At 42.9% G+C, this 17,085-nt stretch overlaps 1 protein-coding gene and 1 pseudogene across 2 annotated transcripts in view; one reads left to right on the top strand and one right to left on the bottom strand.

Moving 5' to 3' along the window:
- Nucleotides 1–17,085, top strand: part of LAMA1 (laminin subunit alpha 1) — a 172,367-nt gene that overhangs the window by 25,890 nt on the left and 129,392 nt on the right. For both annotated transcript variants that reach the window (XM_075532720.1, XM_075532719.1), the window contains exons 2-3: nucleotides 1,386–1,556; nucleotides 1,756–1,868. In XM_075532720.1, coding sequence (XP_075388835.1) covers nucleotides 1,386–1,556; nucleotides 1,756–1,868 — 284 coding nt within the window. The remainder of the gene's footprint in view (nucleotides 1–1,385; nucleotides 1,557–1,755; nucleotides 1,869–17,085) is intronic.
- LOC142427349 (ras-related C3 botulinum toxin substrate 1 pseudogene) lies at nucleotides 495–1,181 on the bottom strand (annotated as a pseudogene).

Below are 17,085 nucleotides of genomic sequence, written 5' to 3'. Positions count from 1 at the left end.
AACGCTTCACTGGAGGGAACCCGTGGACAGATCTCTGTTCAAAATCGCAGCAAAAACGAACAAATGGGTTTTTAGAAAATCTACAAAATCCCAGCAGACTGACTGACCCCGTGAGGACAGACAGTACGAGGTCAGGCTGGGCTGGGCGGACAGTGATGGGGGAGGGCTGGCTGCTCTGCGACACGCCTGAAACCACTGCGGTTTGGGTCAGGAGCCACAGTCTTTGGAGACACAGGTCTTCCCACCACTTCGTGCTCAGTGTTCGCAGCACAATAACGCAACTCAAGTCAGAGGGTATTTTGGCAACTCGTAATGTGAGACTCATCGGGGCTTTGGAAAAATACGGCTTTAATATTAAAGGCTTGTCGTTTTAGGGCTAAGCTTTCTTAGAACTCTTACACTCAACCAAATCCAGAACTGGTCAAAATGGTCTGTCTTATGGAAAAAGTACTCTGTAACAAAAACTTGGCATTGAATGCAAAGGCTCAACCGTTTGGGGGTTGTTTGTTTTGAGCAAAGCATACAAAGGGTCTGGGGGCAGGGAGGGGCTCTGGCAATTACAACAGCAGGCATTGTCTCTTCCTCTTTTTGAGGGGTGGGGGCGGGCAGAGGACGGCTCTGAAGGCTTCATCAAACACTGTCCTGAGGCCTCCCTGCGTGAGCGCGGAGCACTCCGGGTATTTCACAGCACCAATCTCCTTGGCCATCGCCAGGCCCTGCGGGTAGGTGATGGGCGTCAGCTTCTTCTCCTTCAGCTTCTCGATGGTGTCCTTGTCATCCCGCAAGTCAAGCTTGGTGCCCACAAGGATGATGGGAGTGTTGGGGCAGTGGTGTCGAACCTCTGGGTACCACTTTGCCCGGACATTTTCAAATGACGCAGGGCTCACCAGGGAAACGCAGATTAAGAACACGTCTGTTTGCGGATAGGAGAGGGGGCGTAATGGGTCGTAATCTTCCTGGCCAGCTGTATCCCACAGGCCCAGATTCACCGGTTTCCCATCTACCATACCATTGGCAGAGTAGTTGTCAAAGACGATGTATTCTCCAGGAAACCCATTGGTGGTGTAGCTGATCAGTAGGCAAGTTTTACCTACGGCTCCTTCTCCCACCACCACACACCTGATGGCCTGCATCTGGGCCGCTCGCGGGGAGGCGACGGCGGCCGCGCGCTGAGGGAAGAAGCGGTGGGCGCGGGACCGGCGTGAGGGGGGGCGCGCGGCTGCGGGCGGCGGGGCGCGGGGTGCCGGAGCCGCTGTCCATGCCACCTCGCGCTCAGCGGACTGCGAGCCGGAGCCCAGTGGCGGCCACCACCCAAAAAGCTGGAGGAAAACTGCAGAGAGCGTTTTCAAATTATTTTGTCTGAAACGGTGAATTTTTGCTTTCAGGCTTGTTTCCTGCGATTCTCAACCTTGCCAGCAATGCTCACATCAGCACCAATGCGACCTGTGGCGAGAGCGGGCCGGAGATGTTCTGCAAGCTTGTGGAGCATGTGCCCAATCGCCCAGTGCGGAATCCACAGTGCAGGATCTGCGACAGCAACAGCGTGAATCCCAAAGGCAAGTGCTGCCTCTTCTATCCCAAGTGCCGATGATACTTTATTATGTTAGACATGAGGACTGCAGACTTCTATTAAGAGTCCGTGAGCATCGTATTCCCTTTCAATGCGATTCATTTCTACAAGGGTGACAGTTCAGGAGCTCTAAAAATGTTAAAGCAAGAACTGAGAAGGATGCACTTTTTTCGTTTTTCAAACAGAGCGACATCTCATATCAAGTGCGATAGACGGCACCAACCACTGGTGGCAGAGTCCGAGTATTCAAAACGGCAGAAAGTACCACTGGGTCACTGTAACGCTGGACTTGAGACAGGTTAGTACGGCCAGACCTTTGGGGAATGTTGACATTCTACTGAGCTAGATTCTGATGATTTTTGGCCAAGTCTAGCTTATTTCTTAACACTGATTGTCGATCAGGTAATGTCAAGCGGTGTGTACCAGTAGTTCAGAGTGCCACTTCTTGTCCCATTGTCATTCCACATTTGCTATCATGCTGGGTATTGCTGAGAAGGTGCATGGAATTGCTTTCCTATGGCTTCCTTTTCTTAGATGCTGTAGGGCATATTCCTCCATTCAGGTGCCAACAGATTTATTAGGAAGCAAAACATACAAGTCCTGCCTTTTGAGCTCGTTGCTATCTGCTGTCAAGTTAAAAAAGATCCTCTACTCATGGTAGACTTTATATAGAAGGGGGCTTTAAAAATAAAATTAAATGGCAATGAAAATTTTCTACTAACTGAAGAACTTCATAGAACAAAGCATTGCCTAACCCATTAAATCTCATGGCCCAACGGTGTTTGGTATGCTTGAGTACACTGGCAGCTGAGGAGAGTCTTCCAGCCTATGGGGTTTCCTAACAAGAGTAGGGAAAAAAGAGTAGGGAAAAAAGCAACGGGTAGTTTGAAACCATCCTTCACCCTGTCAGGTGCTGCCTGTCATGGTTGTAGGTAAGCTGGAGCTGCCCAGGCACGACATGAGCAAAGCCTTCAGTGGGAGCTGGGAAAGTCACAGTACAATTGGCTCTGGCCACATGCGCATCTGCCAGTCTCTCTTCAAGGCCTCACGGGAGAGTGCAGAGAATGATGCTAGGGCCCTGGTGAGCACGGTAGCTCTAGGAAAGGGAAGCCAGAGACGAGGCCGGTGAGTGGAAGGTCCTGAGCCATAGAGATGGTGCGATTTGGGCGCTCTGGTCACAATCCCAATTCGAGTTCTCCATAAAAGCCACTGTACACGTTCTCTTACTTAACTCTGTTTCAGATTCTTTTGTATTCAAACCTATCCATTTCATGTGAAATATTTATACCAGTCGAAAAAGACAGCCAATTAAAATGTTCATGGTAGAATTGACACAGATTTTGGAGACTGAATGATGAGTATTCATAATTCTCTGAATAATTGACAGTAAAGAAACACTGTCCCGGCTTGTAAGTGGAAGACAGGAATGCATTGTACAAAGAACCTTTGACACTACTGGTCAGATTATGTACGAAGGCGAGGGTCGGGAGACATCTTTTCACAACTAGGTTCACAGAACACAGGATTATGGAAATAAAACTGCACACCTGCCAGTTTTCGTCATAGCCCGGAATGACTCATCGATCCCGCCTGAATATTCCCAAATGCTCCTGAAGGGCAAGAGCAGAGTTCCTGCTAGGTTGGCTTCCTTTCATCACGCTGGCGTGACAATTTCTGCAGGGGAATTTGGTTCTCTCATCCCCGATCCAATCTATTTTTGTTTCTGTTGGACAAAGATATAACCTTTTTTTCCCATTAGAATTGTGATATTGCATAGGTTTGACCAATTAGCAAGAGAACATTTTACATGTAGATTCAAACCCTTGTGAGGTTATCTTTTGTCTTGAACTGTCTCAGGTTGGCTTCTGATCAGGGAAGTCTTTTGCTTCCAGGTGTGCTGACTTGGCTGAGAGGAGCATCAATTTTAGGTCCTTCAGACATATTTTTATGCACATATAATGGTAGACTTAATTTTTTTAATGGTAGACTTTTTAAGGTAATTTCTAGGGACATTGTGGGGTAACGTTTTAAAGTAAGAGTATTTAAAATAATTCCTGTCTGAAATATCTTTACTTTTTAACAGTATAAAATTTATGTTGTGCTATCAGTATACAAAAACGGTATCTTACAGTTGGTATAAGTAGTTAATGAACTTGTCAGCTAACTGAAAAGTTTCAGGGTCAAGTCTACTCAGAGGCACCTCAGAAGAAAGAGCTGCCATGCCCTTTGAAAGCCCTGTTGTGAAAGCGCCGTGGAGCACGGATGACACAAGGGCCGAGGGAGAGTTGGCCTGATCACAGCAACATGCCTGGAATGGACAAACGTTGCTCATTTATTTTCTGGGTTTTTCAATGAGATGTTTGAGTTTTCATAAAAACAAAAAAGCACATTACAATGAAGGTATATATGGCCCATCTCCAAAATGTGGGAACTGTTAAGCATTTTAACCATCTTTGTGTCAATGTGCTGTACAGTTTTCAGGTGAATTGCAGTCATGGTTACATTTTACCAGTACTGTATCTTTAAAATGTAAGGACATTTTCTCTGGATATACACTGTGCTATCAACACACCTGACAAAATTAATAGTAATTTCCTAATAACTCTTTAGCTGTTCATATTCAAATGTCATCAATTTGTTAGCTTAGATAACAGTTTTCATTTTCAAATCTGGATCCCAAAGGATCATTCATTACATTTGGTGGTTATGCTTCTTAAATACTTTTAATATGAATAATCCATGGGATGGGTTAAATGACATCCCCCAAGAATATATGCTTTGCATTGGAACCACTATCCCTGTACTCATCATTTCGGTGTTGTATTAAGGAGCAGAGTTAATGTTGGGTTATCCTGAGTCATTCTCTTCTGCCATTGAAAATGTCTTCATCAAACTAGCAGAGGAGGGGCCAGGGAGGAGCGAGGTCAAGCCACCTGATGATGGTCCAGGGGCAGAATCTCAAAGAGACAGGGCCTTCCCTATTTGTATTTGATGGTCTTTATAGGCTTAGGATTTGCATAGAGGCCTTTGATTCATTGTGAGTTAATTTTGTATAGATGTGAAACGTTGGTCCTGTTTCATTTCTCTGCCAATAGGATTCACTCTTGCCAGCACCATTTATGAAAGAGACGATCCCTTCTCTGACTAGTACATTTTGGTTTTTGTCAAAGATCCGCTGTCCTTTCTTCCGGGAATTTGTTCCATTCAGTTGGTCCACATGTCTGTCATTGTACCAGGACCAAGCTATTTTGAGTACACTGGCTGTGTAGTAAGTTTTGCGTGCTTTGCTTGTCTGGTGTCTCTTTTATTTCCCTGTAATCTCAGAATGGAAGATAGATACATGATAGATAGATAGATAGATAGATAGATAGATAGATAGATAGATAGATAGATAGATAGATAATCACTGCCATCGAGTCAATGCCACCATATGACATAGGACACGTTCGAACGATCCCTGTGGGTTTCTGGGACTCTGGTTTTGCATGTAGAAGACCTCATCTTTCTCCTGTGGAGTGGCTGGTGGCTTTGAACTGCCAAGCTTGTGGATCTTGACCCAACACAAAGCAACTACACCACCAGGGCTCCATTTTACAACTTCATGAAACCTAAAATTCAGAGTCATTACATTTTGAATCATTTTTGTTGTTGTTCTGCTAGGAAAAGAGAAGTATTCTTAACATGTTAGTAGGCATGTCTCGTGTATCAGACATGTTAGTAGAAGCAATATTGATTTTCCTTTTTAAAATTAAGATATTATGAGGTTCACTCGATGATTTCTTTTCATTTATTGGTCTCAACCTTTTTCACGATGACATATCTGTCTGTGACACTGCTGGGCACGGGAGCTCTCTGGTGTGGTGGCTACACCAGGTCCGCAGTTTGAAACAACCAGCTGCCCCTTGGTGCCAGAAGGAGTTTTCCAGGCCAGTGACAGTGCCAGTCTTGGAAACGCAGAGGGACTGTTCTCCCTGTCCAAGGGGGCTGCTCTGAGTCAGTAGCAAATTGGTGGCAGTGAGTGAGCAGAGCAGAAATGATGGGACAGATGCCAAGCCAGTCACATGGAAACTGCTCTGCAGTTGAAGCTCAAACCTTCCTCCAGTTTTAAAAAGCCTTCTCCTCGAGCTGGCACCTTGAACTTGAACTTCTTACCTCCCTGTGAGAAAAGAAGTACCTGTCTGTTCAAGTCATCTCGTTACTGTATTTCTGTTATGGCAGCACCGGATAGCTAACATAGTCCTTTTTTCCCTTATGATGATACTTATCCAGGTTTATTGAAGAAAATCTTACCTCTGGGTTTGGGTTTGTCTGATTATTCCATTGAGGTTTTGCAGAACAAATTCTTTATGCCCTGTTTTTCCATATGTTCAATCAGCTCTAAAAACTTGGTAAAATTCAGTGCTGTTAATGGACATTTGGATTATTCCCACCTTTAGGCCATGATAGATAATGTCTGTTATGAATAATACCAATATTCACATGCGTGTATACTTTTATTTTCTGAGATCTTTATATTTCTCTTGGGTAACTATGTATGAATAGAATTGTAGTGTCCTACTTAAATTTTGAGTGTAATCATTTGAAAAACTGCCAGGCTCCTTTCAACATTGGCTAGACCATTTTACATATACCTTTCTCAGTTTGATTGGGTTTTGATTTCTTCACATCCTTGTCAATACTTGTTATTGTCTACCTCGTGATTCTAGTCCTCCTAGTCCTTGTGAAGTAGTTTGGATTTATAGTTAGTTACCTGATGGCTAACATCGTGGAACACATTTTCCTACTGTTAACTGAAATTTGGAGACGCCAGTCCTTCCAGAGACATCTCAGAAGTTCTGTTGATTTACTTGTAAAACACCAACCATTTAAAACCCAAGTCTTTTTAGATCCTTTATTTTTTTATTGTGTATAATTAATTGAGTTGTAAGGGTTTTTGATTTAGTCTAAATTCAAGTATGATTTACAAATAACTTCTTTCTTTTCACTTTCTTAATTATAGCCTTTGAAATGCAGACATTTTAAGTCAGGATGATATGCAGTTAAACTTTTTCCCTTTTCTTGTTTGTGTTTTCAAGTATCATATCTAGGATTCTTGGCCAAATCCAATATCATGAAGATTTATCTATATGTTTTTAATTTAATTTAATTTTTTTTTCATTTTCACTCTTAATTTTAGGTCTCTGCCCCATTTTGTGTTGCTTTTTATATTAAGTATGAGATAAGGGTTTAATGTTCTTCTTTTGTGTTTAACTTGTGAGTGTGTGTGTGTGTGTGCCACTTATCCAGTTGTCTGAACACTCTTTGTTGATAAAATTCCCCAATCCCTACCCCATTAGAATGAATCAAATTCAATATCTTAATTGTGTCCTATTGGTCTATATATCTATCCTGTTCCAGTACCACACTATTTTGATTATCATTGCTTTGTACTAAGTTTTCAATTTGTATTAAGTATGATTATGTCTAGTTTGTTCTTCTTATTAAAATTTGTTTTGACTATTTGGGTCCCTTGGAATTCCATGTGAATTTTAGTCTGTCAACGTTGACAAATAAATCAAGTGGGATTCTTATACAGATTGCACTGAATATAGAAATCAGTATTCCCCTCTTAACATTTCCTGATCCAGAGACATTGGCTATTTTTCCACTTATTTAGCTCCTTTTTTATTTAATATTTCCACAGCATTTTGCAGCCTTTAGAGTGTAAGTTTTGCATGTATTTTATTAAAGATAATTATAAATATTTTTATTCATTTTGATGGTATAGGGAATTGAATTGCTTTCTTAATTTCATTTTGGATTTTTCATTAGAGGTATATAAAAAAGATAATTGATGTTTATATATTGAGTTTGTGTCCTATAATCTTGCAAAAAGGATTAGTTCTAATATTTTTTAAAGATCCCTAAGGATTTAAAATATATAACCCAGCTTTCTTTCATAGGGATCGTGGGAGTTTCCCTGAGATGTGCAGATTCTAGTTGCCAGAACTTATAAATATATTGTTATATGGCAAGGGGAATTCAAGTTGCAAAAGACTTCAACTCTGGATTTATTTTTAGTTGATTATGGTTGTTAAAATTACGGCACTTTTAGTCTTTGTGTATAATGTATAGCTAACTAAACCTGGTAGATAAATTTTTAAAAAGCTCAAGGGTAGTGTTAGCAGAAAACTTATTTGTTTTGGTAACACATTACAATAAGAATGAGTAGATGTATTTCTTTAGTTCTTTAAAATAATACCCTGCTATTTATTTCTTCCATTAGTTTGGGATCTTTTAGAAGCCACACTGTAACATATTTAGCAGTGGATTACTGCCCCCACCTCCAAATTCATGGCACCTACCGTATATACTTGAGGATAAGCTGACCCAAATATCAGCCGAGGCACCTAATTTTACCACACAAACTGCACAAAAATGTGCAGAAAAACTCTGCCTATACTCAAGTATATATGGTAAGCCTGTTGTTAGTATTTGAAGACAAATCTAAGAGTCAGTTTTAACAGTATACAACAAACATGTATGCAAACAGGCTGTAGAAACACGATGCTATTCAGGGTCAAGTGATTTCAAAGCTCATTCTTTAGGATTACCCCTATATTGAGTCAATGATCTTTCTGGACAAGTTAATTTTTTGATAATTTAATGTCAATCACTCAGAGAGATAATACACATTTCACAGATTTTGCAACCTACGGTTGTCGACATTCTCTGCCCATTGTCATGGAGTCCATGGTGACTGAAGGACAGGGTCCAACTGCCCCTGTGGTTTACCCTGAGACTGGAACTCTTAACCCCCAAACCAACTAACTCTGCCACTGAGCTGATGCTGCCTCACTGCCACCAGATAGCACAGGACAGACCTGCCCCTGGAGTTTCTGAGACCGGAGCTCTTGACACAAGTAGAAAGGCCTGTCTCTCTCTGGTGGAGCTGCTGGGGGGCTAGAAGTTAGCACCCCAAAGTGGAACCACTATGTCACAGCGTTCTTTAAGGGAATGGAAAGCCTGCCCCCCTCGTTTTGAATTTCTAATCTCCTGGTTAGCAGCCCCACTATGCCCTCGCTGATTAGAAATCCTACTGATGTAGCTGACAGGGCTTTACAATAATGTGCCTGCTCAATCTGCTCATGTGGCAGGGCTGTCCTGCAAGAATTTCATGGGGAACCTTATCCTAGTCACTGTACACCCCTTATATTACTCATTCAGACTTCTTTGTTTCCCAAACTTTTTGTTTCCCTTGAGGATGCCAAAGCTGTCCTTTTTATATACAGCTGTGTCAGTCCAGGTAGATTAGAGAAACAAATTCACACACACTCATATGTAAATAAGAAAGAGATTTATATATTGAGTATTGAATTATATATTGAGCAATTGAATATTGAGAAAAGTCCCAGCCCAGTCCAGATCAAGTCCATAAGTCTGATATTAGCCTATATGTCCGATACCAGTCTACAAAACACCTACAATGATGCCGAATGCAGGTAGAACACAGGCCAGTAGGTTGGAAGTCTTGTGGATCCAGTGGCATTGTAAGCATCTCAGTGCTGCCAGGGATCTCTACCTGGCTTCTCTGGCTCCAGAGGTCTGGTTGCATCAGGGTAGGGCCATGCGGCTTCCCAAGTTCCCAGGGTACGTAGCTCCATGTGTCTTGTCAGTACAGCATCTCTCATGGAGTGAGTAGAGGGAGACAGTGTCTCCAGTCTCTAAGGAGAAAAACAAACAAACAGGAATTTCCAGAATCCTCAGGGAAAGGCCATGCCACAGAGGCTTCATTGGCTACACAATGATTGACAGGCTAGACCCCACCTTTTTACTCGTGATCTTCTCAAATTGACAATAGATTTTATTTATATTTATATACACACATATATACACACACATATACATATATATACCACAACAGCCTTAGAAACCCCATAGAAGGTGACTATGAGTTGGAAATGACTCATTGAGAGTGGATTTGGTATTTTAACATTTCTATTAGGCATAGGAATGAATTGAACTGTTGGAGCACTGGAAAAGGGGGCTTTGGTAACTTGCCAACATTAGCAGCTGAGTAAGCATGGGCAGAGCGAGGGGTGTGGGTTTGTTAGTACGTAGGGCCATCTCACTTTCTGGACTTGAGGAAGTTAATTTGGAGAGTACTGAGAAAGCTAAACTCTGGGGTCTGCTAGTTCAGGACATAGTATCACTGATGTGCCCAGGAACTGCACATAGATGGGGTCGAAGCTCTCTCTCTCCTCCCCTCCTTCCTCCAGCCTTCCAATCTTGATTTGCAGAGGTGGGCAAGGAGCAATTGGAAAGCAGAGGCCCAGCCCGTGCCTCACCGAGCACAGTCTAGAAAGATGGATTTGCACTCATCAGCAACTTTGCAAGAGAAAGATGAGGCTGTGTGCTCCCATCCTGAGATTTACAGCCTCAGAAACCTGGAATGCGAGTCAGAATTGACTCAATGGCAGTGAGTTTGTTCTTGGTTGATTGACGAGGGGGTTACTCATCTCAAGATACTAATCTCAAGATCAGCAGTTCAAAACCACTAGATATTCCTTGGGAGAAAGTGAGGCTGTCTGCTCCCTTTAAGATTTACAGCCTTGGGAGCCCAAAGGGGCAGCTCTGCTCTTTTTATAGGCTCACTATGGATCAGAATTGACTTGCTGTGCAGACATTTGTAGGTATAGATTATAGACTGTACAGAATTTCCCCCTCCCTTATTTTTCATCATCTTTGCCCACTCATCCCGGAATATGGATGATCTCCTCTTTGTCAGTTAAAAAAAGCAGCAGCAGCGAAGCCTAGTGCAGGACTAGATGGACTAAAGGGAGAATCGGAAACCAGGACGTCTAATGACTGGTTTGATGCTTCTTCTACACAAAGTCACGCTTCGTGTTATGTGGATCTGGGCTCCTGGCCTTGCTCCTTGTCATGGGGAGACTCCAGGCAACTCTTGCTGTTCCGTGGTGGTTTGGGAATGTTTCATGATCTCCCTAAGCACCTTCTCTGCCGGTGTTTCCTCTCACAGGGTCTTCTCCACTACAGTTTGGTGACGGCATTAACACTGCTTTCCATCTTTTGCAGTGACTGATAGACTTGGGAGACACCTAATGTGGTTTATTGGGTAAGAACAGGAAAGCACAGTGACATGTTGTATTATCCTTCAAACATGCTTAGTTCACTGGGCGTGGTCAGATGTGTGAAGGAACTTTCTCTTTTAGTTCTCCTTTAGAAGACAAAAGATGTTTGGTAGAAAAGCAAACGTTACCTGTGGCATGGATACTACTGCTGCCTTTGGAAGCCGTGCTTGATTTTCTGTGTAGGTTTAATTCGGATGTGGCACTTTGTTGTGGGAACATGATCACAGAAGGCCCTTTGTTTTATACAAACCTTTAACAAGAGCTGCTTGTTTGCTATTTATTTTTGTGATGACTCATTAATTTGTACCTTTTTTTGAATTTTTAGAATTTCTGAAAAAAACTGACCAGAATTAGGTTGAGGTTTATTGTTGTATCATCCAAATGTAAAGTGTCTGATAAGCACGGTGACAGGGTAATAAGAAAAGAGGGGCTAAATCAAATTTCTCAATGAAGCAACTCTTTAAAGATATTGAGAACAAGTATTGCATATTAATTGGACTGACCTGCTCATCGCAAATACACCTGGCCTAGTCACTAAAAGCCGTCAGCCAGAGGCCCTTTGCTGAAACACTGTTAGCAGTTCTGATGACTGTGAACTTGCACATTCACTCACAATGATTCTGCATCAATGTTGCTTTACTTCATACTGACCTGAGCTAATTTAAATATTAAGGTTTTCTTCTGAATTTGGCAAAAAATTCAATAGACTGGAATAAATTGTGTGCCCTTTGCTATGAACTGGAAGCAAGCCGCAAGTTCTTACCCTTCAGGAAGTTTTTATCTTTGTCTTCATGTTCTCTGTGCAGCTGCTGCAGATAAATCTTTCCTTTTCTTTGCACTGTCTCACTTTATTAGCTCACACACAGGCTCTCTTCTGGTAATCTATGGCTCTGTAAGAAATCCCTGCAAACTTCAGAGCATGTGACATTCAGTACAGCCCTCATGGTTTCTGTGGGTCAGGGTTTCAGGAGGGCTGGTAAGTGGCAGTGGCTCAGGGTCTTGTGTGGTGGTGGTCAGTCAGTGGTTGGAGCTGCAACGGTTTTGGGAGAGTGCTCAGCCAGCTTTTGATGATGTCATCTCAGGGACACTTTGGTGGCCTCTTACATGGGCTACTTAAGCTTCCTAGCAGCATGGCGGCTGAAGACGGGTGGCTTCTGGAGCAGTTGTTAGAAGTCGGACGCCCATTACATAGACTCCGGAGTTACACGGTGTCTCATCAAATGTGCTAACTTGGCCACCAGGTCGCCAAGATCCACTGGAGGGAACAGATGTGGCGCCAACTCCTACTGGGAGCTTGGTGATGGTTCCACGGAGTCCAGTTCGCCGCATGGCAATGCCACAGATGCCAAGGCCCCGGAGGGGTTTCAAAGCCATGGCCTTTCCGTAGCATCCGAGGCCAGACACGCTAGGTGCCTCTGAGGGGATTTGTAGCTCCGGCCTTTCAGTGAGTAGTTGAGGACTGAGCCATTTGTGCCACCCAAGCCCCCCCTCTGTGGGGCGTGGTCAAGGGTTTGTAGACCGGATATAACTTGCCCGCCTCATGTCCACGCAAAGGTGTTTCTCTAAGTACTTCCCTCTTTACCGGCCTCAGATGCCTCATCTTTTAGATGCATACCCTCATCTTCGAATGAAAATACTGCCCTTTGAGTTGTTCAAAGTTAATGACCGTGAACTAAGAAAGTGAAATTGATCCGGAAGTTAGTTATTAAGAAACGTATGGAATTTTGTTTCTGAAGAAGACTTTCTTGAAAGTTTTTGTCCCTTCCTTTACGATCAATTACAATATACAGTGAAGGAAGGCTACTATTTGGCAGTTAGCAAAACTTAGTTCAAACACCACCACCACCACCCCCAGCCAAAAAAAATTTTTTTTAAGGCAAAGTATGAGGACGATTGCTGTCACTATGCATCTTACTAAAGCAGAGCTGCTGAGACCAAGGGCTGCTCGGCGACACGTGAGATGACAGGTTTTCAGGGCTGTGTCACAACATACCTTTCACGTCCCTGACAGCTTTTACTTCAAAATGACGGGTTTTTAATTTGCATAATTATAGCATGAAAAGGACGTCTCTTCTAAGACGCATGATTTCTTTCTGTGGGGTTGAGGCTGAAAACATATAATTTTTAATTTTGAAAAAACATTTCTTTGGGGAAAATTGGGCAGCTTGAAGTAGGCTAGCATCTGCTTTTTAAGTTTTTACATATTGACTGCCATCACTTATCACATGGTAACATTTCTATCTTTAAAAAGAAAACTGCAATACATTTTTGTAAAGAAAGCTTCTTAAGAAAACTTTGCCCATATTTCAAAATATCTCTTGTGCATGTGATGCCTTCAATTGATTTTTTTCTTTCTACAGAATTTCTTGTATTCTGATATAGACATAGCACATGCTGAGTAGAATTTTTTAAAATCCCCCAAACTATCAGAAAAACATTTTTAATAAAGGTATCTGTATTTTTAAAGAGCTACTCAATCATATTTGAGAACAATGCATATATTTAGTAAGTCATGGGATATCAATGTATTGGAACCAGGCATCATCATCTATGTAAAGCCAGAGTACCTCACATGGTCAGTGCCTGAGAGATATGGGTTAGTGTTCATGTACAATGATAAGGACTTTAAGACAGGTCCAGAGAAGCTTCTTGTCTAGTGGGGGTATATGAAAGTCAGAGGACCATTTGGGCCCAGTAGCATTTGGACTGCGCAGGGCTGGGGGGACCTGGAGAACTCCCAGGAGGGACACTGGAGGGGTCAGGGCGCATGGCCGGAAGGAGGGACAGTACGGAAGGAAAGCAGGCCTGAGGAAGAGTATGGCAGGAGAGAGCTCCGTGTGGCAAGGCTTGTAAGGGAGGAGGCTGGGCATGTTTGTGGAACGGAAATGGCACACCCCAGTCAATTACACATTTCTTCTCTCATTTTATTGAGATGTAAGTCGCACATAGTGAAATGCACAGACGGCTCTGAAGAGCATGGTTGGATGAGTTTGAGCTAAAGTAGATACACTTTTATTCAAATCAAATACAGAGCATCTCCTCCGGGAAGAACATTCCCCATGATTCTGCAATTCCCCCAGGCCCCTACACCCCACTGGCCAGAGGAACCAGCATCCTGAAATTTTCTGTTTCAGTTTATTTTTTCCTGAACGTCTAGTAAATGGAGCAGTGTGCGCTCTTTCGCATCACGCCGTTTCTCTGAGTATTCTATCTGTAAGTCCTGTCCACTGCTGTTGAGCTTAGTGCTCTATGCCTTTTATTCTCAATCAGAATTTGTTGATTTTCTTGTTGATGAGCATTTGCTTGTTGGACTGTTTCCAGTTTGGAGCTAATGTAAATAAAGCTGCTGTGAAATTCTCATAAAGGTTCTTTTCCCTGGACATATGCATTTATTTCTCTAAAAGTGGAATTACTTGGTCAAAGGACATGTGTATATTTAACTTTATAAGACAGTGACAAGCCACAGCTCAGAAAGGGCCTCCAGGCAGCGGGCCAGCACTATCTCTTCTCCCAGGGATCACTGCTTACTGTCCAAGATTTGAAAACCAGCAACTGTATCTGTTTTGCCTGGTTTTCTAGTTTTGTTTGGTTTGTTTGACTGTAGATAGCCAGGCTGGTACCAGTTTCTTTGAGATGTTTCACTGCTAAATTCCTGTAAAAGTGGTGGAATTACATACCATCCTCTGGATGCACAATAATTTTTTTGAGTGGTTCCATTCTTGGATATTGAAAGTGCTTCCAAGTTTGGGCCTTTGTGAGAGTATAATGAGTCAAAAGACTTAAATAAAGCAAACAAATCCACTGCCATTGATCAGTGGTGACTCCAGGCAACCCCCGTGGATTTCGGAGACTAACTAATGGCTGGAAGAGAGCCCAGTCTTTCTCCCCAGAGCTGCTGTTGTTTTCAAACTGCTGACCCCTCAGATCGCAGCCCACCAACATGTAACCACTACATCACCAGAGCTCCTAATAGTTTAAAAGGTGACCAGTTTATTACCATTTACGTTTCAGAAATAGGGTTTGATTTCTGTGTTCACTGCTATGGTTTACATAGTGCATCCCTGGAGACCTTTGCAGTGGTGGGTGTGGCCTGTTTGGGGAAGAGGTTGCTTTGTTATGCTAATGAGACCCGATCACATCTGCCTTACAAAGGGAGCAGATTAGACACCAAGGGAGCATTAACCTGGGAAGTAGCCACCTCGTGAAGATCTTCAAGGAACTGAGGATAGGACAGCTGAGTCAATGATCTTTCTGGAGACCTGCCTGAAAGAATTATAGAAAATCAGATTACAAGAAAATGAAAATGTATTAAATCACCCACACCCATCACCACCTTTTTGTCGGTTTGTGGAAACCCAGTTGTCTAAACCATAGTTCTGAGTGGATGCAGTTGCCCATGTAGGAGTCGAAGGAGAGAGCCCCCAGGGCCATGCTGGCTGGGAGTGTTGGGAGTGTTGGGCTAATGCCTTTCCCGGGTCTGCAGTCACTTTGAAATGGTCCTCGGGTACTCAAAGAGCATTCACTCATTCTGGCTGCCCATTATCCTTGTTACAGTGGAAAACACAGTCTGAGAAAGCTATGAGATCAAATTAAAACCTGCAAATCATTAGCTGGGTGCATAGCTGTATAAACGAAGACATCCTGAGAAATTTGCTACAGCTATGCCCAGTCATCTGGAATGACTTAAATTGCCTTGGAGAAACTGAATTGCTAAGTGTGTGTGCAGTCATTTCTTGGTTAAAGTTGGGCTCTTAATTAATCATCGTTTTCTCATTAAAGAATGAAGTGACTGACCTAGTGCGATTGCAGTCATTTTATAGACCTAGGTTCCCTTGGGCATTTAGAACATGACTGAGAGGCCTGGCATACATTGTAACCATCTGTTTTCCCTACTGCTGTGTTGTCTTGCAGCGTCCTGTGAAGTTTTAGGTGTATGGTTTTGTGGTGTCGGTGGTAGTCGTCCTGTTGCTATTGTTTTCTGGCACCTATGCAGAAGATCCTTATCTTTGTTCTTCCCTTGTCAGAAGCACACAAAAGGGCAGTTCAGTGCTTGGGATGGCCAACATTTAGAATTGTTGGCCACCTTTTAGAGGCCAAATACTAAACCCACTGTCATCCAGCTGATTCCAGTTCATAGTGACCCTAATAAAGGGTACCTGAGGTTATAAATCTTTACTAAAGCAGGTAACCTTTTCTCTTATTTGGAGCAGTTGGTGGGCTTGACTCACCAACTGTTCGATTTGCAGCCTAACACTCACCCAACGGTGCTACAGGGGCTCTTATTTCTAGCCTGGTGTAGTAGATTACTCATTGGCCTGCTAACCGAAAGGTCAGCGGTTCAAGCCCACCAGCCTAGGAGAAAGATGAGGCTGTGTTCTGTAAAAATGTTCAAGTCTCAGAAGCCTATAAGGGCAGTTCTACTCTGTCTCCATCAGTCAGAATTGACTCCGTGGCAGTGGATTCAGGGATTTTTGGTTTGTACTGAACCAAAGGAGCCCTGATGGTGTCGTGGGTTACACCTTTACTTCTAACTACAAGGTCAGCAGTTCAAACCCACAAGTCACTCTTTGGGAGAAAGATGAGGTTTGGTTGTTCCCGTAAAGATATATAGACTTAGAAACTCGAGGGGGTCAGGTCTACTCTGTCAGCTAGGGCCACTATGAGTCAGAATTAACGCAGTGAGGCTGGCAAGACATTCCGCTGGCGTGAGATGTTCTGGCAGTTTAGGGACTGGTGCAAGAGCAAAAATATGTCAGCAACAGTGAGTCTTTTGGTCCATCATCGACAGGGCCTCTTTCACTTTGATCTCTTAAGCATTTGAGTTCTGTGAAGTATCGGCATGCCTTGGTAAGAGGCATCATGGCAATAGTGTCGTGAGAAAGATGCTATTTCAAACAAGTCTGTCCTGCTGCCCCCAGTGCCCTGAGCTGAGGGAGCTTGACCTCTGCTGACGTAATTGACTTTTCCAGGGTGGACTCCCTTCGGAAGATACTATGTTCCCACTCATTTCAACTTACATCTTTCCATCTTCCTTGAAAACCACTTCTCAGTCAGATCCCTTTACTTGCCTGATCTCTGCATCTTTTACCTAAAACTTTTATTTAGATAGTCTGCTTTCGAAAGAGTGAAATGTGACTTGTAAGTTCAGTGCTTGACAAATGATCAATGTTTAATGGAGGTAGACATATCAAAAGCAAAATGAGAACCTTCAAACAGGCAATAGAGGAGGTTTTACACAAAAAGCTAATGCCTATCATGCTAAAACTGTGGACAAGTCAGCCAGAATTAGGAACCAAACGAAAGAAAACATACTTATGCTCGGTATTGTAAATGTATGACTAATAGGTTAATGTGTAATTGGCAATAGTTAAGTACAGATCCGCA

The sequence above is a fragment of the Tenrec ecaudatus genome, chromosome 15 (assembly GCF_050624435.1).
Source record: "Tenrec ecaudatus isolate mTenEca1 chromosome 15, mTenEca1.hap1, whole genome shotgun sequence".
NCBI classification, from domain to species: Eukaryota; Metazoa; Chordata; class Mammalia; order Afrosoricida; family Tenrecidae; genus Tenrec; species Tenrec ecaudatus.
This window is presented reverse-complemented; position numbering and strand designations above follow the sequence as displayed.